The following is a 26,642-nucleotide window of genomic DNA, read 5'->3' on the forward strand; positions in this document are numbered from 1 at the left end:
TTGTGCCGGGTTCAAGGGGTAGAATTTTTTTCAGCCTGGACTGTACTTGTTAACAGGAGAGACTGCTTCTACAGTGATGGGATACACTTAAATAGAAAGGGTGCAAGAATATTTGCTGAAGCTATCGAGGCAGTGTTAGGTGGGTCGGAAAACTGCTAGCTTTTTTTTTTTTTTTTTTTTGATTTGGTAGTTGTTGGCGCATCGGCTTCTGTGGCCATATTGCACCTCCCAAAGTTTTTGCAGTACTTTGATCCAAGCCCGAGGCGGGAATCGAACCCGCGACCTTTGGGTTGCCGGGCAGGTACTTTACCCACTCGGCTAGCCCGGTCGGCACTGCTAGCTTGGGGGGATACAAAGACTAATAGATTAACAGTAGCCACTGGCAGAGGTGAAAGTGATTCTTGCACTGTTTCTATTGGAATGAGCAGCAGCCTGGAAAACAAGATGCAGGATATTTTAGAGACTGCTGGGAGTCATTGCAGTTCAAGTAAACAGATGTTTTTTTTTTTTTTTTTTTTGGTAGTTGTTGGCGCATCGGCTTCTGTGGCCATAATGTACCTCCCAAGGTTTTTGCAGTACTTTGATCCAAGCCCGAGGCGGGATTCGAACCCGCGACCTTTGGGTTGCCAGGCAGGCACTTTACCCACCTGGATAGCGAGGTCGCCCCACACATGGGTTGTGTTAGAGTAGCTAAGAATAGGAACAGGTGCATGTATACTTGCGTGTGCACCAATGCTAGGAGTTTGGTAAATAAATTTGATGAATTTGAGGTATTGCTCAAAACATCAAAGGCAGATATTGTTGGGATATCAGAGACGTGGTGTCACACAGATATAAGGAATGCAGAACTGGAATTTGAGGAGTACAATGTGTACAGAAAGGATAGTAGGATAGGAAGGGAGGAGGGGTTATGCTATTAGTTAAGAAACACATAAAATCCAAGGAAGTGAAGTCGACATCGGTGGACAGTGCAGTGTCGAGTCAGTTTGGTGTGACGTAAGCATTGGGAGATCAAAATTGAGAGTAGAAGTATGCTGTAGGCCTAATGACTCTGATGAGTATAATAAGAAACTGACAGAGGAATAGAGTGGGCTAGTAAATCAGAGAGTCTTATAATGGGGGATTTTAATTTCCCAGACATTGACTGGAATTTGTGGGTTGGTCACACACACACTAGATCACCTGAGAGGGCATAAATTCAAATTTAGGAAAGACAGATGTGTGGAAGTTTGCCTTTAGCCAGTGGGTAGTTGTTTGGTGGAACAGACTTCCATCCTTTGTTGTGGAAGTTGATAGCCTAAATAAATTTGAGCTGGACAGGTATTTGGATTAAACAGAGGGGCGAAATGGGAGCGTTTTTTTTTTTTTTTTTTTTTTTGGCTGATGCTGCATAAGCTTGCTTTCTTGCATCATATGCCTCTACTAATGCTAATGTTCTAAAAGTCATACATACAGGTAGCCTGATTTGCAATAGCACCGATCACTAACCACAAACCATTTTTATTTATTTATTTTTGCAATTTTTTTTCTAAATTGAAAGTTTAAAATCGTCAGACAAAATTTATCGGCATCGTACTGTGCTATGTATCATGCACTGTTCACGTGATTTAGGATAATCTGAGCCAATCAGCAATTAGCGCAATCGTATCAGAGACAAGAAAGATTCCCGCCTTCAAAGTAACCACTCTTGGATGCGGGTAGTAAAGGTCCATGCGGTGAAGCATTCAGTTGGTTGTTGTTTATGCTATTTACAAGTGTTGGAAATTTATTTGAAATTTATTACGCTAACATTTTTTTTTATTAATTGTGCTATTAATAAATTAAATAATAATAATAGTGATAGCCGTGTGCAGTTTTTTCCAATCGTGTTATAAAGTTTTTAATTTAATAGAATAAAGACACACCATGTCTGGTAAAAGTAGTTAATTGAATCCTACTGCAATATTTGGAGGATAGAATCTGATGAAAGCCGCCCTAATGTGTGTAGGGCTATGAATATGCCTCCGTCGACTATTACTACAACTATGAAGAATGCTAATAAAATAAAACAATCGATGCAAAGTGGTAGGTAAAATTTTTGGTGCCCAGAACCTAACCCTGTGATTTCCGATTGACTCCATTATATAAAGGGTTTCATTTGCACTGATTCCATCTGTGCCTGTTCCTCAGGAACCTAACCTCGAGGGCTACCTATATACTCATAACAGTGAAATATAAAATACACCAATATTCCTGGAAAGATGTCACATCCATATTACATTTTGTAGTCATTAATTTAATTATAGTGATACAAATCTGACCACTCAAATTGGATACTATGATGCAGTAGCAGTAATAAAGGAACTAACTATATGCAAAAATTAATTTTAACAACATACACTTTCAGAAAAGCTTTTGATACCATTCCACATAAAAGATTGCTGTACAAATTGCAGCAGTGTAGCAATAGGGGCAAGTCATTGCTATGCTTAAAGGGATGGCTGAGTGGGAGAAGACAGAGTTGATACAAATGGGCACTGCCCTTCTTGAATTAATGTTATTAGTTGAATCCTCCAGGGTTAAGTGTTGGGCCCATTGCTCATTTCAAAATTTATAAATGTCATTGATAAAAGCATAGCAGGCTTAATATCCAAGTTTGCTGATGAATCAAAACATGGCAGAGTGGTTAATGACAGAATTCAGGGTATGCTTCCACAACATGACCTAAAAATGGCAGATTGGTTGAGGATTGAAAAATGAAGTTTAACATTGACAAATACAAGGTACTGCATATGGGTAGCAGTAATCCTAGAATAATATATCAATGTGATACTACACTCAGAGGAAATAGAGAACAAAAAAAAAAAAAAAAAAAAAAAACAACACTGGGCTAAGTGAGCAGTCAGACATGAAATATCTGACTGCTACCAACGTCCAGTCTGAAGCTATCAACTTCCACAACAACAAATGGAAGTTTGTTCCAGCAATCAACCACCCACTGGCTCAAGGCAAATTTCTGCACATCTATTCTACAACTGTCTTTTCTCAATTTGAATTTATGTCCCCTCAGATTTCTAATCTGAGCAAGCGGAAGAATCCCATCAGAATTCAGTGTGCTCAACTCATTCAAGGCCTTATACACCTCAACCAAATCACCTCGCTGGTGTCTAGTCTCTAGCCACAGCAATCTGCAGAACTTAAGCCTTTCTTGGTAAGAGGACATCTTCATTCCCCTCACCAAATCTTGTTGCCCTTCTCTGTACATGCTCAAGCAACTCTATATCCTTCCTAAAATTAGGCCTCCAGACCTGTACGCAGTACTCAAGGCATGGCCTAACCATTACCTTATTCAAAGGGATAATCACCTCTTTTTCCCTACTAGCAAAAATACTGTATATCATTGACAATAGCCCATGATCTGCTCTGGCAGCCTATCTCCATTGGTCAGAAATCTTCATATCTGGCTGCACAATTACTCCCAAGTCTATTTCATTTTCTACCACCTTAAGTGCAATGTTGTGTGGTACAAATTCCTTATTACCACACAGTTGCGTTTCTCTGGGATTACTTCTACCCATATGCAATACCTTGTGTTTGTCAATGTTAAACTTCAGTTGTCATTTTTCAGCCCATCTGCACAAATTTTCTAGATCCTGTTGCAGTAGCATATTGCCATTACTGTCATTAACAACCCTGCCAACCTTTGTATCATCAGCCAACTTCGATATTAAGCCTGATATACCTTCAGCAATATCATTGATAAATATACAAAACAACAATGGGCATAATGCCGAACCCTGAGGGGCTCCACTAATAACATTAGTCCACGAAGGGCAGCATCCACTGATTACCACTCTCTGTCTTCTCCCACTCAACCACTCTTTTATCCATTGTAGCAACTTACTCTTAATAACATACTGCTCCAATTTGTACAGTAGTCTTCCATGAGCAACAGTGTCAAAATCTCTCCTGAAATCCAAGTATATGATATCAAAATTATTTTCTGCATCCAGTTCCTTTATAACACATCATAATATCTAATCAAATTTCTCAGACAAGACTTTTCCTTAACAAACCCATGCTGTGTCTGAATGTAGTGCTTCTGTGAACAGTGCCTCAATTAATTTCCCTGGAACAGAAGTTAAACTAGGTCTGTAATTACTTGTCTCACCCTTTGATTCTACTTTGTGAATGGGGATGCATTTCCATATCTCCAGTCCATAGTTAACTCCCCTGAGTCTAAGGAAGCCCTCATAATTATGGCTACGGGTTTGATTACTTCCTTTGATGCCTCTTTTAATGTAACTGAAAAGATTCCATCCACCCCAGGTGCCTTTCTTATGTTTATCTTCAACAGTTTCTACTTCACTTTGCTCTCAGTTATTACACAATCATTTAGTTCACTGCCAGAGTTTAATACACCTCTGGCATTCCCATCCCTGAATAACTTCTCATGTGTAAATGAAGATGCAAAATATTCATTTCGTTTGCTAGCTAACTGAGTAGCATCATCAACAGTTGAACGATCAATATCAAGTGGACCAATCTGATTCATCCCCTTCCTCCTTCCTTCTAGCATTTACATAAGTAAAGAACTCTTTGCTGTTTTTCTTTGCATTCTTTGCCAAATATTTCTAATAATCTGCCTTTGCCTGCCTAACGTCCTTTGTGACTTGATTACAGGCCAGCTTATATCTACCATAGGCTTCTGTGTCACCTGTTAATTTAGATGTATCCCATGCATTTTTTTTCTCTGCCACAGGTCTCATTAGTTCATGACATCTGTTTTGCCTAAACCTTGAACAATATTTCTTAGTTGAAATGAAAAGCCTAGTAGCATCCAAGATTAATTCTTTGAATGATTCCCACTTAGAATTTGCTGTTGGTAACATCATCTGTTGGTCCCACTGTATAGAATTTAAAAACTGTCTCATAAAACTAACCACCACAGTCACCTTTACGAAACCAAAAACCCTTCTCTTTACCCCTGATGTAGTCACCGCTTTGAGTAAATCTCACATCAGCCACTGTGATCACTGCCACCTAGCAATTTCTTTATCTGCAAATTCTTAATGACACTTGGTCTACACGAGCTACTGATAATCAGATCAAGAGTATTACTCCCTCTAGTTGTCTCCCGAACATGCTGCTGTAGAAAACAATATACACTTACCAAGAAGGATTCAATAGCAAAAATTTCAGCATCTGTGGACTAGGCACCTGTGAGGTTGATGTGTATAAAGCCTTGAATGGTTTGAGAAAGCTCAATGCTAATGGGATTCTTCCTGTTGCTCAGATTACACACCTGAGGTAGTATAAATTCAAATTGAGGAAGTATTTTTGCAAAACAGGTATGTGGAATATTGTCTAAAAACACCAAGTAATTGACTGTTGAAACACACTTCTACCTGGTGTCATGGAAGTGGTGGACTGTTTGAATCAATTTTAAGAGCTAGGCAAGTTAGAGTGGTTGTATAGGTGAAGTGGGGAATTTTTTTTTTTTTTTTTTTTGGTTGATGCTGTAAAAGCTTGCTTTCTTGAATCATTTGCCTATTACTAATTGTTCTATATTTTAAATTTACATACAAAGTTAGGCTGCCACTGTTAAAGTAGAGTGCACAAGCAATTAAATTTATATCAATATAAACTTATGTAGACTGACAATATTCTTCTGTAGCTATAGTTGGATTGATTTTGTAACTGTGCAGTGTGATAGAGTAATTATTCCTTATTTGGTATGTCTGCAATTTTTGTTGTATCTTGTTCAATTATTATGTAGCAAATTATTTTGTGAAGCAGTAAATTTTTATAAAGCAAGGTAGCTTTATATGATCCTGGTCATTACAATCATCATACACAACTGAAAATCAGCACATAGGTTATGGAAGAAAAATAAAAACTGATAAATTTTTGTTGACTTGGAAAAAAAAAAAAATAATAATAATAATAAATCCATTGAGAAATAATGAAAACTGCCTGCATTATAAACTTTTTTTTTTTTTTTTTACAATCACACCTACATTTTCATCTCAAAATTTCATACATGAAGAGAGAAAAAAAAAAAAAAAGGAAAAAAAGGGAGGGGATTCAGTATTTAAATTATTTTGAAAATTAATCACTGAATATTGGACAGAATGTCTTGAGAGTTTTGTTTTAAATCTATGTTGCAGGAAGAAGTTTCAAAATTTAGTGGAAGATTATATTTCACACATTTCTAAGATTTTCTGGAAACTAGACGGGAGATTTAATTGAAGCATTTAAGTCTTTGAATGAACCAAGTAAGCTAAATGCTGATGGCATCCTTCTCCTCAAACATTATACACATGAGAGGACAAATTTAAATTGAGGAAGGAGGGTTGCACAATAGGACAGAAATTTGGTTTCAGCTACAGGGTAGTTGATTTTTTATTTATTTTTTTTTGGTAGTTGTTGGCGCATCGGCTTCTGTGGCCATATAATGCACCTCCCAAGGTTTTTGCAGTACTTTGATCCAAGCCCAAGGCAGGATTCGAACCCGCGACCTTTGGGTTGCCAGCCAGGCACTTTACCCACCCGGCTAGCCCGGTTGGCAGGGTAGTTGATTGTTGGAACAAACTTCCTTCTGATGTTGTGGAAGTGGGTAGTTTTAATGAATTTTGGAAGTGCTAGAAAAATTAATAAAGTGGTTAGACAGTGATGTGGGAAGTGCTTTTTTCTTTTCTTTTTTTTCCCTATAATCTAGTCAGCTTAAAAGCTTTAAAAATGGAATGTTAAATGATGCAGTGATTATTAATATAGCTGATGTTGAAGGGTACTGCACCCATTTTCCAGAATTTTTGGTGGGTTTTAGCACTGGAGATATATATATATATATATATATTTTTTTTTTAAATTTAATTAATTTAAATATTTACATACCTCTTACTCACTATGCATGCATGCAGACTGCAAGCACTGGTGAGAAAGCTGAGCATTACAAAGTACAGCATGTTATAAAGATTAATACAAGCCAACTCGGTTTTTTGGCACAAAAGCAACTTTGGCCATATTGCGCCTATCTATTAATGTTTAGTGACAAGGACGTTTATATTTCTTAAATATGATTTATATCTGGTCAAAATATCCTATTAATTTTAAATAAGTAAATATATTTTCAGTGTTGGAGTTATCGCCTAGGATTTGTGATAAGGTCAGAGAATCTTGGAAATTTATAGGGAGATGAAAGGCTGATTGTCGCGCCATGTGGTATTGTGGATATTCTATAAGGAAATGTTTTACAGTGAGTTGACAAGAACAGTGAAGACATTCTGGAGGATTTGCTTTGGTGAGTAAATAATTGTGCGTAGGAAGTGTATGTCCAATGTAGTCTGGATATGATGACTTCTTCATGCCGATAAAGCAAGACTCGATTTCCATGGCTGTAGTTCATGTTTTATTTGAAACAGTTTATTGTTTGATTCATTTTGCCACATTTGTGACCACTGATTGTGGAGAAACTCTTTTATGATAAGTCTGTAATCGGTATAAGGAACTTTGTAAAGCCTTTGGTTTGTGTTTGTAGGATTCTTTGCTGCTCTATCAGCTCTTTCATTACCTTCAATGCCTGTATGTCCTGGAATCCAACAGAATTTTACTTGCCTCATTTTGCTTTTAAGTTTCACAAGGTGAGCTTGTATCTGATAGAGAATGGGATGTGATGGAGTCTGTCTTTGCTGGAGAGCATGTATTGCACTCAATGAATCTGTATATATGAGATGTTTTAGAAGAGGGGAAGAAGCTATGTATTTTAAGGCCATTTGTAGGGCGAATAGTTCAGCAAAATAGCTGCTGCATTCGTCGTTTGGAAGTTATTGTGAGAGAACAGTGTGTGTGGAAAGACCACTGCAGTACCAACTTTAGTGTCTGTTTTAGAGCAGTCTGTATATATATGAAGGTATTCCGAGAACTGTGATGCGTGGGCTGCATGCATCTGTTTTATGTTGACATTTGCCAGAGTGCTTTTTCCCCATTGTTGAAAATAAGTATCACAGTTTGGCGTGAAAGTGTGCCATGGTGGAATACTTATGCTATTATCCTCATGTACATTGTCAAAGCTTAGGCCCCATTTTGAGATTGTTTCTTTTAGTCGTATTCCGGCTGGTTTATTTACTGTGGGTTTATTGCTGTAGAGGATTTCCCACTGTGGATTGAAAAGATACTGCCAAGTAGGATGATGAGGAAGACTTCGGATTTTAACTGCATAGTTTAATAGCAGCATTTGCCTCCGGAGATATAATGAGGGCTCATGAGTCTCTGCATATAAGCTTTGTACTGGTGATGTTCTGTATGCACCTAAAGAGATTTGTAAGGCGCTATGATGTATGGAATCAAGCCATTTGATGACACTTGGTCTACACGAGCTACACACAGGGGCCCCATAATCAAGTCTTGATCTGATTATAGCATGGATGGTACAGGTGAAGAAGTGTGAACCGATCGGCTCCCCCCCACTTCATTGCAGAAAGAACTCTGAGAATATTTAGTTTTTTTTGACAGGTTGTTCAGAGGTATTTGATGTGTTCCAAACTGTTAAGTTTTTTATCAAGAATCAGGCCAAGGAAACATATACTATTTGCTAGAGGTATCAGCTGGTTTTCTAGTTTTATTTCTGGATCTGGGTGCATTTTTCGTTTTCTACAGAAGTGTATGGCTATTGTTTTTTGTTGTGATAATCTGTAGCCATTGTTTTTAGTCCACAATTCTATTTTGTTCACTGTGCTTTGTAATTGTCTTTCTATCATGTTCATGTTTTGTGAATGGCACGAAATAGTAACATCATCTGCATAAAGGAATGTTTCAAGTGTTTTTGGCAGGTCTTTTATAATAGAGTTTATTTTGATGATAAATAAGGTTGCACTCAGCACTGAGCCTTGGGGTACTCCTTCTTCCTGTGTGTATATTTGTGACAGATTGTTTTGATATAGGGAGGCGATTATTCCATTGTATAAGGCAATGGTCAGACCACACCTAGAGTACTGTATACAGGTCTGGAGGCCTCATTTCAAGAAGGATGTAAAGATGCTGGAACGAGTACAGAGAAGGGCAACAAGATTAGTGAATGGAACAAAGGGGTGCTCTTACGAAGAAAGGCTTAAGTTTTGCAAATTACAGTGTCTGGAGACTAGGCACCGACGAGGTGATCTGATAGAGGTGTATAAAGCCTTGAATGGTTTGAGCATGCTCAATGCTGATGGGATTCTTCCTCTTGCTCAGAATAATCACCTGAGATGGCATAAATTCAAATTGAGGAAAGACAGATGTAGGATAGATGTGAGGAAATTTGCCTTTAGCCAGCGGGTGGTTGGGTGGTGGAATAGACTTCCATCCCTTGTCGTGGAAGTTGATAGCCTAAATAAGTTTAAGGCTCAGCTGGACAGGTATTTCGAACGAACAGAGGGGTGAAGTGGAAGTGGTTATTTTTTATTTATTTATTTTTATTTTTAATTTTTTTATTTATTTATTTTTTTTTTTTTTTGGCTGATGCTGCATAAGCTTGCTTTCTTGCATCAAATGCCTCTACTAATGCTAATGCTAATGATATTTTACCTGGAAGGTTCTAACTTTCAGAAAGTTTTTTACCAAGAGTGGTAAGTTTCCTTGCAAACCAATACTGTGGAGATCTTTAAGAATGCCGTATCGCCAGGTAGTATCAAAGGCCTTTTCTATATCAAGACTGATCATTATTAGATGCTCATTCCTTAGAAAAGCATTGCGGATATTTGCTTCTGCTTTTATCATGGGGTCCAGAGATGACCTGTTTCTACGAAATCCGTATTGATTTATGTTAAGTACGTTATATGTTTCCAGAAACCAGGTTAATCTGTTGTTCACCATTTTCTCGAGGATTTTCCCAAGGCAACTTGTTAGCGCTATTGGTCGATAATTTGTAGGGATCGTATGATCTTTTCCAGGTTTAGGTAAGGCAATTATAAGGGAGTGGAGCCATGAATTTGGATAGTAGTTTTTCACATAAATTCTATTATATAGCATAAGCAATGCCTTTAGAGATTTTTGATTTTAAGTTGTTGGATCATTGGGTGAGCCTTGAGGAACAACTTGTGAAACAGTAAACAAAGTTAAAATAATTTAATTATTACATAGTTGATGTAAGTGATGATGATTGCTAGGCAGTGAAGCAAACAAATCCAGTAAAAGAGGCTGAAAACCAAAAGCTTGACGAGATGAAGATCAATGTGAAGAGAGTAAAATGCATTTAATATATCAAGGAATCAATCTGATTTTCTTTGTTCCAATTACTACACTTAGCACAAAAATTGTGTTAAGTATAGTAGCATGGGCAAACATGTTAAGTACAGTAATTGGCAATTGTATTAAGTTAGTAATATGTCAATGGTTGCTAGGCTTAGCTTTATCACACTGTTTTTGTATACATAGGCCTCTTTGAATGCTGAAGAGTAACAATCATGCAGAAGACAGTAAATGAAGAGGCTCATAAGTGGTGCTAGAGAGGAACTATCTTTGAGGTAAAAAGCAGGTGGGATGTCTGGACTAGGAATAGCGAAATCTCTAAGACGGTGGTTTCTAAGCTTTATGTTACTACACCCCCCTTTTAAAAAAAATCTAATCTTGGCACCTCCCCATTTATTTTATAAAATAATATAGACATATTTTTAAATGGTAAAAAATGTATTAATACAAAAAATTAAAAAAACTCAATTGACAAAATAATAACAAGGTTTTACTATATATATTCATTTTTAAATTAATTTGTTTTTAATGCAATAGATGTGCTTGTTTATTAGCACAAAGTTTATCAAATCTAGGTGTCATTGAGGAGAGTGCTACCATTTGTTCTTTTTCTACTACTAAACGGGCTCGATATTTGGGTTTCATTGCAGCTAATGCAGAAAATCCCATTTGCATAAATATGATGTTACGAATGGCAGCAGCACTTGCATTGCTTTGCTTGACAAAGTATTATATTCTTCACTTCGATTTAACCAAAATTGAGCTAGGGTTTCACTCTGAAATTTTTGTTTCAATGAAGTACCGCATGACAATTCTATCAATTTTCCTTTTCAGTAGTTGTCAATCCAAATTCATCATCTTGTTCATCGACAAATGGATTCTGTATCCACACGAATTTTGTAAAATCAAGATCTTCGAAATAACGTGAAAGCAAAGATTTTTGATTTTAGATTTTTGTTTGCTTCAATATTAACTCTGGCGAAGAAATCATTTAAAAGTGGAAACATGTGGAACTTATTTTTTTGTAAATTTGATTTCCATAGCTTCAATTTTTTATGAATGCTTTCACTTTGTCTTTTTGAATCAGTGAACACAAATGCAAGGACCACAAATGGTCCTTGCATTGATTTATTCAAAACACTTAATTTTCCAAAAATTTCAACCAAATAGGCAAGTTTAAACAATAAAGTTATCATTCCTAAATAAATTTGCCTCTTCATTATGATTTTCATCAAGAAAAATTGCAATCTCTTCTCTGAGTTCAAACACCCTTTGAATCACTTTTGCATGAGATAGCCAGCGCACTTCACAGTAGTATAGAAGTGAGGTATAATTAGCTTCCATATCTTCACACAGCTTTGTAAACAACCTAAATTTTAAAGGACTGTTTTTATGTAGTTTATAACTTTTGTAACTTTTGTAAAAATGTTGTTAAGTTCCTCGCTCATATTTTTTGACACAAGAGCTGCTCTGCGAAGCATGCAGTGCATCCAGATAACTTCGGGTGCTTTCTTTTTAACTAATGCTTGAAGACCTACCTTTGACTGTGCATTGACATTGACTGTGCTCCGTCAGTACAGAGTCCAATGCAGTTATTCCACTTTATGTCGTTTTCATCAAAAAAAGTGTCAATTATATTAAAAATTTCATTGGATGTGGCCTTTCCAGGAATGGGTTGCAAAATAATATATCTTCTATTATATTAGTTTCTGTTACATATCGAACATACAATTAAATGAGCATCTTTAGCTACATCAGTTGCCTCATCTACTTGTATGGCGAATTTCGAAGTACGCAGTCGAAAAACTAACTGATCGCAAAGATCTTCAGATATATCATCGATTCTTCTGCCAACTGTATTATCAGCAAGCGGTATTTGTCGCAACTGTTTCACATATGATTTGCCAAACATTATCTTAACCATATCAATAGCTGCTGGAAAACTAGAGTTTTTCCTATCGTGTGTGGTTTTTTTTACATTTTGTGATTCTGTAAGAAACTTGGTACGACGCTAGCAATGCGTTTGATGGAACAGAAACTATTTTTTCTGAACGTTTGCTTTTGTTTATTAAACTCATCTAATTTTCTTTGAAAAAATTCTATGGGCTTACCAACGTATTCAGAATGCATAGTTTTATGGTGCCGTTGTCTGGTCTCATACAATCTGAAGCCAAAACTTTCGTACAAAACAAACACATTGGTTTTTCACAGCCATCTATAATAACACTTGTGAATCCTAATGATAAATAGGATGAATCGTATTTTCTTGTCTTGGGAGTTCTACCTCCTTGTTCCCTGTTGCTTGTTATTATTTATTTGTTATTTGATTTTTTTTTTTTTAGGAGCATTAGCAACTAAAGCCATATTGCTCCGGGATATGCGGTGGTCATTCCCTGACCTTTCCGCATCCTCTGTATTTTGTGGTGACGGGCTCGAACCCCAGTCTAATCAAGAAGCGTGTGCTACACACTGCTGCTCCTTCCCACCTGGCTATGGAGGCACCACCCTGTTGCTTGTATTCCCACTACTTTTACTTGTATCAGCATCAGTATCTTCATTATTAGTATATTTTCTCTTGTAACCAGTCAAAAATTTATCCATTCGTCTAAAAATATTAGGATTAAATTTATATTCTTAAAAAATACAACTCCTAAATTACTAATGATTATTATCAGTAAGTAATCAAGGCAAAAACAATAAAAAACACAATCACGCACCACTGAAACACTTCTGTTGACACTTTAGCTACAAGTGACGTTTGAATTTGAGGTTATTGTTTTGATGGTTACTGCGACTAGCAGTTCTAGTGGCCATTTTATGAACTATGCACTTGCAAACTGCAAACCAGTGGCGTCATCCAATTTCCGAAACAATGGGTTTCCAATAAAAAAAAAAAAATCAATCTTTACTGTAGTTACAAAAACCATATTTTCAACCATGCAGCTAATGCTATACTATGCAATCTACCTATATATGTCATACATAATACACACTAAATTATATATATTACATTACATCATATCAATCATAATTCATCAATCCATTTCAGCAAAATATATATTTTTTCCAAATAAATGTTTATCTCATGTTTATATCGAAGTTAGAGTGAGATAGGTGATAGTAAATGCTTTAAAAAATAGGTTATAAAATTTAATGTTATGTTATAAGTATATATATTTTTTATTTATATATGTTATGTTATGAAAATTACATTTCTGTTAAACATTTCTCGTGCCTCCTTTTGCACTAGTCCGCATCTCCCAGTTTGGAAATCGCTGCTCTAAGACAAGAAACAGCTGAATGGACATCATAAATAGTGAGGACTAATCTACCAAAGCAGTCTTACGTATTACATTAAAACTAAAAAGTATGGAGAGAAAAGTCGTGGCTGCTTGAGAGAACAAAGTTTCGAAAAACAAGTTGCAAAAAATTTACCTATACCAAAGAGTTGATTGCAACATTTGAATCATTAGAATTATTTGCTGAGACAAGATCACAAAGGCAGGGAATTGAAATTCTAGTTAAGTTTAGCTTTCACTGAGCAAAGTTAATTAGAATATTGAGACTTTCTTAATATGACAACTTTTTTAACATGACATCTAAGAGAAGAGAAAGAAAAATAGTGATCACGTTGGCCAGAGTAGCTGCTGAATAGCAGCTGCTCTGGCTAACTGCTTTGAAACTGAATTCCTTTCAGTTTCAAGATATTCCTTCACCACTTGAGCTCTATGTGCAGTGATGTTTATCATACATGGAAAAAAATAAAAAATAAAAAAATCTGGGCCAACTGCAACACATAGGGTTTGAGGATCTGTTCTGGTGCCCCAATTAAAAATATGAAGAAGGGTGCAGCTGTTGATCATTATTGTGCCCCACATAGGAATAATGCACCATGCAAGATGTGGCTATTCCATTGGGTAAGCCAAAAAATGGGAATGCAGTGATGTGGTTGCAACACGTGTTTTTATAGGCATGAATAATTTGCATAATGTGCAGCTCTGTAAGGTGGGCAATTGTTGTTGTTATTGTTGTTATTTGGTTTTCAGGAGCATTAGCTACTAAGGCTATACTGCTCCAGGGATATGTGGTGATCATTCCCTGACCTTTCCGCATCCTCCGTATTTGGTGGTCATGGGCTCAAACCCTGGTCTAATCATGAAGTGTGTATTATGCACTGCTGCTCCTGCCCACCTGGCTATGGAGGCACAGTGTGGGCAATTGATATTTATTGGATACTCAGAATTTGCATGGCAGGATGCCTATTATAGCGAATATTCACCTTCGGTGACACCACAATAAAATATTCATGAAAAACATTTTGTTCTGTTAATTTTGTCGAGCAGTGTATGATGAAGTAACAAAGGAAGTGGATGCAAAAAATAATTTTTAAAATTATATACTTGGATTTCAAGAAAGTTTTTGAAACTGTTGTACATATAAGACTGTTGTACAAATTGGAACAATGTGGCATTAAGGGAAAGTTACTGATATAGATAAAGTGGTTTATTGATTGATAACCACTCTCTGTCCTCTCTCACATTGAGTGGGAGAGGACAGAGAATGGTTATCAATGGACATTGCTCATTGTAGACTACAGTTATTAGTGGAGTCCCACAAGGCTTGGTGCTGGGCCCATTGTTGTTTTCTGCATTTACTAATGATATTGATGAAGGTATATTAGGCTTATGTCTATGTCTGCAGATGATACAAAGGTTGGCATGGTGGTTAATGACAGTAATGAAGTTATGCTACGGCAACAAGATCTAAACAAATTAGGCAGATGGGCTGAGAAATGGCAACTGAAGTTTAACGTTGGTAGATGAAAGGTACTGCATAGCAGTTATCCCAGAGTAATGTATCAACTGTGTGGTACTAAACTCAGGGTAGCAGAAAAGGAAAAGGGCCTGGGAATAATTTGCTGTCTAATATGAAGTTCTCTGAACAGTGCAGACAGGCTGTCAGGACAGCTCATGTGGTTTTGTCAATGATACAAAGGAATTTTGCTAGCAGGATTAAGGAGGTGATTATCCCATCATATAAGGAAGAGCTTTTCACCAGTGTGCTGCGATTAAGCCTTTGGTGTATTGCTGCATAATCAGAGAGTTTGTAATTTTTGCTGAAGCATATTCAAGCATAGACGTTCCCTTACATTTTATTTTGCTTATCATGTTGTTAGTAACAATTAGCATAAGAAATGTATGTTCAGTGAAACCAATACACTGCATAGCACTGATAATTGGTACCAAAACTGTTCTGTGTTATGTGAAACCATGCTGATTGAGGTATAATTATAATGAGTTTCAATTGGATGCATACTAGAGAAACAGTCCATAAGCAAATTATAATAAATCTATAAACAATTTGCACTTGATAACCAATTGAAAGGATTTGAAATAAAAAAATTGCAAAAATTTTATTAATGAAAAGGTAACTTCATGAGAGATGAGAAAAAAGCTTTACTGTTTATTTAGGTACTTCAAAAAGTGAAGTTTGGTGAAGTCGTTTCTTCTTTTTCTTGGTGTACAAGTCTTTGTAGCATCGAATCCCATCTTGTAAAATTTGCGGTATCTTGATGCTATGTCCAACATTTGGATCTCCATTCATAATTGCCATGTCAAGCCCAGAAGAACTTTCTTCAATTCTTCTGTTGAAAATTCTTTTAGCACCATTTCAGTGTTATCTACTTCAGAATTGTTTTCCTCTTCTTCATATGCAGTTTGCTCATCAATTTCAAGGAGAGTTGCATCATCTAAATTATTTGCATGTGAGTCAATGCAGTCATGTACATTGGCAGTGTCCAGTTTCAAATCCCAAGTCTTTTCTGATCTCCACAATGTCTTCAGCAATTGTCTGAACTTGCAATTCAAAACCAGTGAAATCTTTTGCCAAATGGGGCAAAGCATGCTGGCAAACATAATGCATGTTGTTGGCAATGATTTCTAACCAAGATGCAGATATATTTTCGATCGTATTTAAAGGGGTAAAAAATAAATTGTGAAATAAAGTTTGAAAAGCTATCACGTTGCCTCGTCAGGATGGAATTAAGACTACTGAACACTGTTGCTTGCCACTGACTGCCTGAGGGGAGCTATTGACATATGTGCATGTGAGACAATAGAGTTGGCACTACAGCATATATGTACACACACCTAGGCTACAACAATACAGCATATGTAGAGTATGTATCTAGGCTATTAAATGGATTTTAACATGTACAGTAAAATTTCAACTTAAACTTAATTGAAAACTGTGTTATAGTAAAACCCATGCTGTTTGAAACCATATTAAGTGAGCTATTGCTGTATATATGTATTCCATATATCACGTTCACCAAGAATCTCTACAGTCTTGATTTTTCTTATCAGAAAAGTGATACCTTTCCTTTTCATATGAAGTGTCATTTTCTCACATTCTGCCGCATGCAAATGAAATGAATACTGAGTCAAATGTTACACAAAACACTCAACAAAGTATTCATTTCATTTCCTCTTTGCCCCCTTAATTTGATATAAGAACCTCAGGCAATGACATAAATCATTTTCTCTGTATTCTGCCATCTTGCCCTTGCAACTTGTCATTGAGGGGAAACACAGTTGTCATTCATAATGTGGTTGATTACTTGATTTTGTGATATTTTTGAAGGAAATGTTTGGTAACTTATTTCTCATGCATACTATTGCTACAACTGTCTATAGCATTTTTCACATTCTTCATTTATGAATTTATCTACTTTATTTTATTATTTTCTTTCTTATGAAAAAAGTTGTATGATTTTTTTTTTTTTTTTTTTTTGTTTAGAAATTGCAAAAATGATGGGTAAACACAAAAGAGTTGCATTTTCAGTTAAACAAAAACTTGAAATTATTCAAAAGTTTGAAAACGGTGCATCCATTAAATCTCTAAGGAACCATTATAATGTTGGTGACCAAACCATATGCAACATTGTAAAAAATAAAGGAACGCTATTAGACTTAAAATCAACATCGCAAAAAATAAAGGGAAACAACATATTGAACATGTGAGTATGCGTAGTAAGTTTCTTCATTTTTTATCTATTGCCATATTTTTTTACGTAAAAAAATATCGCATTATATATATATATATATATTTTTTTAGGATTGTAAAATTTAAAACAAACAAAAATAATAAATAAATAAAATAAGCAATCAATAACAACGATCATGGCATGCACAAATTGCACAAGTGAGATACGAAGTAACAAGCAAAAAAATACAAAAGAAAATTCTTACAATTTATTTATGTTTTTTTTTTTTTTTTTTTATATGACTGAAGATTTCAGTGAAGGGGACACATTTCACCACAATAATGTAAAAACCCACACAATTCCAGCTATTCGAATTACCGCAAATGCAATAAGATCGAGTTTACTACCCGTTTATAATTAGATGCACGAACAGAAAAGCCCAGTAACCTGGAAGGTGCAAATTGTTCAATGGCAGTGACTTCCAGAAATGTGCTTTAGTAAAATGTGAGTTCATGTGAGGTGATAATAGTGTGTTTCCTCCTTAACCCTGTGAAGTTCTTTTCAGAAAATTTCATTTTGACCATTATGGTGCCGACTAAAAGAATAAATGACAGTGCTACTAGTAAATCTACCAACAAAAGGAAAGCCATCGATTTGGATCAGAAAATTAAACTAATAAGGATGTATGAAAATGGCCAAACATTAACAAGTATCATGCGGAATTCAGATTTATCAATAATAATATAGTAGCAATATGTTATTAGTCATTCCCGAGTTATGTAAAACTCGATAAAGCAAGAAGTCCTGGAACGTATCTCTTAAGTATGTCGGGGACTTTTGTATTTTTGGATTAACCAGGAAATCGATTATCCGAGATTTGTTTTTTACCATCTATCCTGGAAAATCGAGAGTCTACTGTAATTCTGAGATCTGAAGAATGAGTGTGGGTGCTGCCTATTTACAAAACATTTATACTAGAGTGAACACATTGTGCTAAGCATATCTTTTTGCAATTTTTGGTTTCAGTCATTTAGTGTGCTGTGAGATTTGAGAAAGTATTTAAGTGTGTCACAGAGGAAAAAAGGTTGAAAAGCACTGGTATAAGGCAATGGTAAGGCCACATCTTGGGTACTGCATACAGGTCTGGAGGCCTCATTTTAGGAAGAATTTAAAACTGCTGGAATGGGTAAAGAGAAGGGCAACAAGATTGGTGAGGAGAACAAAGGAGTGCTCTTACCAAGAAAGGCTTGTTCTGCAAATTTTAGTGTCTAGAGACTAGGCAACTGCGAGTGATCTGATTGAGGTATGTAAGGCTTTTGCATGGCTTGAACAAACTCAATACTGATGGGAATCTTCCTCTTGCTCAGATTATGCATAATGAGGGAGCAGAAATACAAAATGGAGGAAGGATGGTGCAGAACAGATGTGCGGAAGTTCGCCTTCAGCCAATGGGTGGTTGATTGCCTGGAACAGGCTTCCACCCATTGTTGTGGAAGTGGATAATTTGAATAAATTCAAGAAAGAACTCTTTTTTTTTTCTTTTTTTTTTTGCTGATGCTGTATAAGCTTGCTCTCTAGCATCATTTGCCACTATTCATGCTAATTAATACTAATAAACTGCACACATATGTACACAACTGTTTTTCCATTTCAACCAGCAGGCAAGGTTGAAAATGGTAACCTTCTCCAATATTACTATCATTTATGAACACATGCAATTATTACTATTTGCAAGAAATACAACAAAATCAGTGTTACACCTATTTCCCTAAATTATAGTAAGATACACATATTGTAGGTAGCAAAAAACTTGTATATGTAGATATTATGACATGACATGACATGAAATTTTAAGAATAATTTTTGGAATCTACACATAAAAATCGAAGTAATATATCAACTGCAAACACATGATATATATATTATTGGGGTAAAAATTATATTGACCAATGTAATCAATTAATTTTTAATCGTGCAAAATTAGCACTTACCAGGCCAGCCATGCATGTCACATATGTATATATTTTAAAATTTTATGATTACATGTATAAATAAATTTCAGTTTATTGTTGAGAGAGTCAAGACCATATATTCATTCTGATCACATACATTCTGAATTATAGGCAGCCAAATTTTTGTCCCCAAAGGTCATGCCATGTATTTTTAATGAAAATATACAGTTTTAAACCTACAACCTTCTAACTTGTGGATGTAGACACTAGTCACAGGACCACCACGGCTGGTTCCAGTATATAAAGTGAACAAATTTTCTAAAACATTATATCAATATAAAAATATTAGTTAAAACCTTTAACTTAATTACCTTGCTAATGTGAGAACTTTTGTTTCCAGTTTCTTTATTTTTTCTTCATTCTGTTTTTTTGTTTCTTCCAATTCTGCTCTCAAGCCAGCACTCATTTCCATTTCTCTGTCTAGAAGTACACGAAGAGAGCTATAAAAAAATAAATAAAAATAAAAATTACCTAATATTTCCAGTTTACATGCAATAAACATTCCATTTACATATGGGATTCCATGCTAAAAAGAAACATATTTAGTGATATAAAGTGTTGAGTCAATGGAAAATCATTTCAAAGATACTTTTAACATACTAACAAAATCCTAAAGTTACTAATATGGCAAAGAATAATAATAGTATTTCCATACCGCATCTTATAATTCTGCTGATAGTGTCTGAATAGGGAGGTCACTTGCTTATGCAACAAGCTCTACATCGTAGAGGAAACTGAAATCCCTCAAGTAGGAACATGCAAACCAGGTTCAACAACCATGCATCAAGTGATATGATATGCTACATAATTTCTGAAGGCAACAGTTTCAACCTGAAAGCTCCCAAAATTCTAGCAGCAGAGAAACATCAAAAGAAGAGAGAGAGACTTCACTGAAGCCTTCAAGATGAGGGGCCACATCCCCCAATGGATGCACACCCATTCTGCCCTCCTAACTCTTCCTCCACCCCTCCAATTCAGACCTACAGATCTTTCCATTTGTCTTCTTTCCAATTCCCTCACCACCAAATCCCCAGAAAGCACCAACAGTTCCTGCATCCTTCCCTACCTCTTCTAACAATCCTAATGCCAGCAAGGAAAAGTACCTTTGCCAATTAAAATACACCCGAAAAAAATTTTTTTTTTTTTCAGGTGTATTTTAATTACACCATTAAAAACACCCATTAAATACTTCCCCCATTAGAAAAGATACCAATTTTTTGAAGGGAAATAAATACTGGAGACCAGTCTGCTCTGTAAAGTTGGTGGTTTAACTACCTTTCAGAGCAGCAATGCTTTATGGGACTTGTAAGGGCAGCATAATGAAGCAAGGCACCTCATGTCAATTTTCCTCTCCACTGTACCTGCATGGCTGTTAGTTAAAAAAAAACAACATAAAATCTAAGGAAGTGCATCCAGTTTACATAGTTGGATAGTGCAATGTTGAGTCAGTTTGGTGTGACATAAGCACCAGGAAATCAAAAATGAGAGTAGGAGTGTGTTATAGGCCAAATGACTCTAATGGGTACAATGAACAATTGTACAGAGAAATAGAATGGGCCAGTAATTCAGAATGTCTTAATGGGGAATCTCAACTTCCCAGATATTGACTGGAACTTGTGGATTGGTCACTCACACTAGCAAGACTTTTGTGGATTTATTGGATGAGTTTTCTGCAGCAGCATGTTCGAGAGGCAACCAGAGAGTGTAATCTGGTTATCAGGAGTGATTATTCATGCATTAAGAATTTGCAGATAAAGGAACCACTAGGTGGCTGTGATCACAGTGTACTGATGTGGGATTTACTTAAAGACATAACTATCATAAAGGGTACAGGGAAGGGTTTTTGCTTCCATAAAGGTGACTAGATTGGTCTCAGACAGTTTTTAAATTCTGTACAGTGGGAACAACTGATGATGTTACCAACAGCAAATTCTTAGTGAGAAGCATTCAAGGAACTAATTGTGGAAGCTACTACGCTTTTCATACCAATTAAGAAATATTGTTCAAGGTTCAGACCTAAATGATGTCAGATGAACCTAAATACTAACTGATGAACCTAAATGATGTCAGATTTATGCATGGTTACATATAAATTATCAGGCAACACTAATAATTTATCAGGCTTTTCAATTATTAGAAGCCTTGGCAGATATATGTTTGTTTGTAATGAAATCACAAAGGAGATTAGACAAGCAAAGGCAGATTATGAGAAATTTTTGAAAAAGGATGCTAAGAAAAACAGCAAGGAATTCTTTAGTTATATAAACTCTACAAGGAAGAGGATGAATCAGATTGGTCCACTTGATATCAATGGTTCGACTGTTGTTGATGATCCTTTTTTTTTTTTTTTTTTTTTTTTTGGTAGTTGTTGGCGCATCGGCTTCTGTGGCCATAATGCACCTCCCAAGGTTTTTGCAGTACTTTGATCAAAGCCCGAGGCGGGATTCGAACCCGCGACCTTTGGGTTGCCAGGCAAGTACTTTACCCACCCGGCTAGCCCGGTCGGCGTTGATGATCCTGCTCAGATAGCTGATAATATGAATGAATATTTTGCATCCACATTCACACATGAGGAGTTATTCAAGGAGCGGAATGCCAGAAGTTTATCAAACTCTAACAGGGAGCTGAGTGATTTTGCAATAACTGAGAGCAAAGTGGAAAAGAAATTGTTGAAGTTAAACATAAAAAAGGCATCCTGGGTAGTAGTAGTAGTGGCATGTGATGCAAGAAAGCAAGTGTATGAGATTATGCAGCATCAGCCAAAAAAAAAAAAAAAAATCACACCATTCCCTCCAAATGCCTGTCCAGTTCCTCCTTAAATTTAAATTTATTCGACTTATCAACTTCCACAATGAAAGATGGAAGTTTGTTCCAGCAATTAACCACCCGCTGGCTAAAGGCAAATTTCCGCACATCTATTCTACATCTGTCTTTTCTTAATTTGAATTTATGCCCCCTTAGGTTCGTAATCTGAACAAGTGGAAGGATCCCATCAGAATTCAGCGTGCTCAACCCATTCAAGGCCTTATATACCTCAATCAGATCACTGTGCAGGTGCCTAGTCTCCAGCCACTGCAATTTGCAGAACTTAAGCCTCTCTTGATAAGAGGATCCCTCCATTCCCCTCACCAATCTTGTTGCCCTTCTCTGTACACACTCAAGTAAATCTACATCCTTCCTAAAATGAGGCCTCCAGACCTGTATGCAGTACTCAAGGCGTGGCCTGACCATTGCCTTATACAGAGGGACAATCACCTCCTTCTCCCTGCTAGCAAAATTCCTATATATATCATTGACAAAACCCCATGACCTGCCTTGGCAGCCTGTCTGCATTGCTCAGAAAACTTCATATCTGACTGCACAATTACTTCCAGGTCTTTTTCATTTTCTACCACCTTAAGTGTAGTACCACACAGTTGGTACGTTTCTCTGGGGTTACTTTTACCCATGTGCAGTAAATTTTTTTTCATTGCATGATTTTGCAATTTAGCAAGGAACGAATATCAGAATTTGCTTTAAACTGGGAAAATCTGCTACAGAAATTGTATGCAATTTAAAAAACTGTTTATGGTGATGAAATGTCAAGTTGTACCAATTCGTTCAAATGGTTTAGCAGTTCAAAGACAGACATAAGATGTTCGCAATGACTCAAGAAGTGGGCATCTGTCAACCTCTTGAAATGAGGACTGAGATGCAAAAATTCAGGAAATTGTGGCAAAAAATTGTCATTTGAACCTCAATATGATGGCTAATGAGTTGAATATGAATAAGGAGATTTGTCAAATTCTGCATGAATATTTAGGGAAAAGGAAGATCTGTGCAAAATTTGCCTCATGGATGAGAAGAAGCAATAAAGAGTGTCATCATGCGAAGACTTCAACCAGACTTTAGTATTAGTAGTGGCAAATGATGCAAGAAAGCAAGCTTATACAGCATCAGCCAAAAAGAAGTAAAAAAAAAAACAAAAAAAACCACCCTTTCCATTTCATCTCTCCATTGCTTCCAATGGTTTGATTTGGTGATGATTTTGAAGCCCACTGTATGCTCTGACATCACAGCATCCAGTGTACTTCATAATCATCACCAAAACCCAAAATATTTCTTTTATAAAGGACCAAGTTTAAGATAATGCTGATCATGTTTTCTGACAAACAGGATGTAATTCATAAGGAATCTGTACCTGATGGGGAGAGACAGAGTCAATGCTACATTCTAGGTACAGGAGCTTCAAAGACTTGAAGCACATTTCCTGGGTGAGAGAGAGAATTTTGAGAGAAAGGCAGCTGCTTATAGTTGCAATACCCCTGCCCATTCTGCACTTGTTATGAAGAGATTCTCGATGAAACATTGCACTGCACAGATCAACCCTCCCACTCTCCTGAACTAGCACCAACATACTTCTTCCTCCAGATGGAAACTATCCTCAAAGGAAAGAGATTAGAGGGTGCTGAGGACATAAAGAAAAACATAACTATCAAACTGAAGATCATCTCTTTGAATGCCTTCGATTACTCTTTTCAAAAACTTTTAGCACAGTGTAATATGTGCATCCAATCAGGTGGTGATTACTTTGAATCAAAATAAAACCATTTTTGAACTCCCTCACTTTCTATTCTTTTTTAAAGCACCTGTCTGGAACTTTATTGCCACATCTCGTATATCATTTTATTCAAATATTCGTTGCAATTGCAAAGTGCTAAGTAATATTAATAATTATATTTAACAGCTTACTTATTTTTTTCATCAGTTTCTTCTTTCTTTTGTAATACTGTCAGTAATGCCTCCCTGAGTTCATCTATGAAAGATAAATGAATTAGTCAAGAAAATAATGATTAGAGTAATAATAATTGCAACAACAGAATTACTAATTAATGAAGTAAATAGAGGAATTAGAATAAAAATAAAAAAGTTAAATTTAATCTTCAGTGATAGAAGGTTCCATACTAATGGCAGCAAATGAAAATGATTTGCAAAGAACGTTACATCATTTAATTAAAAAAAAAAAAAAAGAAGACTATAACATAAAATATCTACAGGGAAAACAAAGAGCTTAACAATAAAAAAGAACCTCTGAGATGTAAATAATTAGAATTAGAAGAGAAAGTGATACTTTCCCTTCTAACCAACTACATACGAATACAGATAAACAGTTCAGGAATAACTAATGAAGGAGTAGAAGAACAAGCGTTAAAGGCGACTAGAATATCAGTTAAACTAAAGGCGACTAGAATATCAGTTAAACTAAAGGCGACTAGAATATCAGTTAAACTAAAGGCGACTAGAATATCAGGTTAAATAATATAATTTGGAAGAATCCAAAAATAAACTGGGATGCTAAAGTTAGCATTAGTAGAGACCCAAGAAAGCATGAATATGCAGCATCAGCCAAAAAAAAAAAAAAAAAGCATCCAATTTCACCCATCCGTTTGTTCCAAATAAGTGTCCAACTCAGCCTTAAATTTAAATTTAGGCTATCAACTTCCATGACAAAAGATGGAAGTCTGTTCCACCAATGAACTACTCGCTGGCTAAAGGCAAACTTCCACACATCTATCCTACAACTCTCTTTCCTCAATTTGAATTTATGCTCTCTCAGGTGATTATTCTGAGCAAGAGGAAGCAAGAGGAAGAATCCCATCAGCATTGAGCATGCTCAAACCATTCAAGGCTTTATACACCTCAATCAGATTACCTTGCCAGTGCCTAGTTTCCAAACACTGTAATCTGCAAAACTTAAGCCTTTCTTCATAAGAGCAACCCTTTGTTCCATTCACTAATCTTGTTGTGCTTCTCTGTACTCGTTCCAACAGCCCTACATCCTTCTTACAATGAGGCCACCAGACCAGTATACAGTACTCAAAGTATGACCTGAACAATCGTCTTTTACAAGGGGATAATCAACTTTTTATCCCTGCTAGAAAAATTGCTATACATCATTGACAAGACACTATGAACTACTCTTGCAGACCGTCAGCACTGCTCAGAAAACTTAATATCTGCCTGTAGGTCTCCTTTTCATTCTGTACCACTGTCAGTGTAGTACCACAGAGTTGATACATTGCTCTGGGGTTGCTGTTTCCCATATGTAGTATTTTACATTTGTCAATGTTAATCTTCATTTGCCACCTCTCAGCCCATCTGCTCAACTTTTCTAGATCCTGTTGCAGCAGCATACTGTCATTAGTATCATTAACAACTCTGCCAACCTTCGTATCGTCTGCAAACTTGGATATTAAGCCTGATATACCATCATCAATATCATTAATAAATACAGAAAACAACAATGGACCCAACATTGAACCCTGAAGGACTCTGCTAATAACATTAGTCCACGATGAGCAGTGTCCATTGATTACCACTCTCTGTCTTCTCCCTCCTCAACCATCCCTTTATCCATAGCAGCAATTTGCCTCCAATGCCACACTGCTCCAATTTGTGCAGCAGTCTTCCATGTGCAACAACATCAAAAGCCTTTCTAAGATCCAAATATATAATATCAAAGTTATTCCCTGCATCCAGTTCTTTTGTGACTGCATCATAGTATCCAATCAAATTGATCAGGCAAGACTTTTCCTTTAACAAAACCATGCTGTGTCCGAGCTATAACTGAAGTCTTGTCTTGATGATCCTGCAGTGCTTCTTTAACCAGTGCCTCCAATAATTTTCCTGGAACAGAAGTTACACTCACAGGTCTATAATTACTTGTGTCAGCCTTTGATCCTCCTTTGTGAATTGGGGTCACATTTGCACATCTCCAGTCTATGGATACCTCCCCTGAGTCCAAGAAAGCTCTCATAATTATGGCTAAGGGTTTGCTTACTTCCTTTGCTGCCTCCTTTAATATAACTGGATAGGTCCCTTCCACCCTAGGTGCCTTTCTTGTGTTTATCTTCAACAATTTCTCCTCCACTTTACTCTCAGTTATTACAAGATTATCTAGCTTACTGACAGAGTTGAATACACCTCTGGCATTCACCTCGCTGAATAACTCCTCATGTGTGAATGTAGATACAAAATATTCATTTAGTTTGTTAGCTACCTGAGCAGGATCATCAACAGTTGAACCATCGATATCAAATGGACCAATCTGACTCATCCCCTTCTTTCTAGAGTTTACATAAGTAAAGAACTCTTTGCTGTTTTTCTTTGCATCCCTTGCCAAAGATTTCTCGTAATCTGCCTTCGCCTGCCAAACCTCCTTTGTAACTTGGTTACAGATCAACTTGTATCTATCATAGGCTTCTTTGTCACGTGTTAATTTATATGTATCCCATGCATTTTTCTTCTCTGCCATATGTGTCATTAGTTCATCTGACATCCATTTAGGCCTAAACCTTGAACAATATTTCTTAGTTGGTATGTAAAGCCTGGTAGCTTCCAAGGTAAGTTCTTTGAATGCTTCCCATTTTGAATTTGCTGTTTGTAACATCATCAGTTGG

The 26,642-nt window shown here is 36.3% G+C and overlaps 1 protein-coding gene across 2 annotated transcripts in view; it reads right to left on the bottom strand.

The window, feature by feature from the left end:
* The window catches only part of LOC150076729 (sorting nexin-29-like), a 275,665-nt gene that overhangs the window by 93,802 nt on the left and 155,221 nt on the right, over positions 1-26,642 (bottom strand). For both annotated transcript variants that reach the window (XM_090386732.1, XM_090386733.1), the window contains 2 exons: positions 23,935-23,998; positions 19,515-19,643 (listed from right to left, as the gene is read on the bottom strand). In XM_090386732.1, the coding sequence (XP_090242858.1) occupies positions 19,515-19,643; positions 23,935-23,998 (193 nt within the window). The remainder of the gene's footprint in view (positions 1-19,514; positions 19,644-23,934; positions 23,999-26,642) is intronic.

Source organism: Mastigoproctus giganteus, chromosome 12 (assembly GCF_048544385.1).
Source record: "Mastigoproctus giganteus isolate SK-2022 chromosome 12, ASM4854438v1, whole genome shotgun sequence".
NCBI lineage: Eukaryota > Metazoa > Arthropoda > Arachnida > Uropygi > Thelyphonidae > Mastigoproctus > Mastigoproctus giganteus.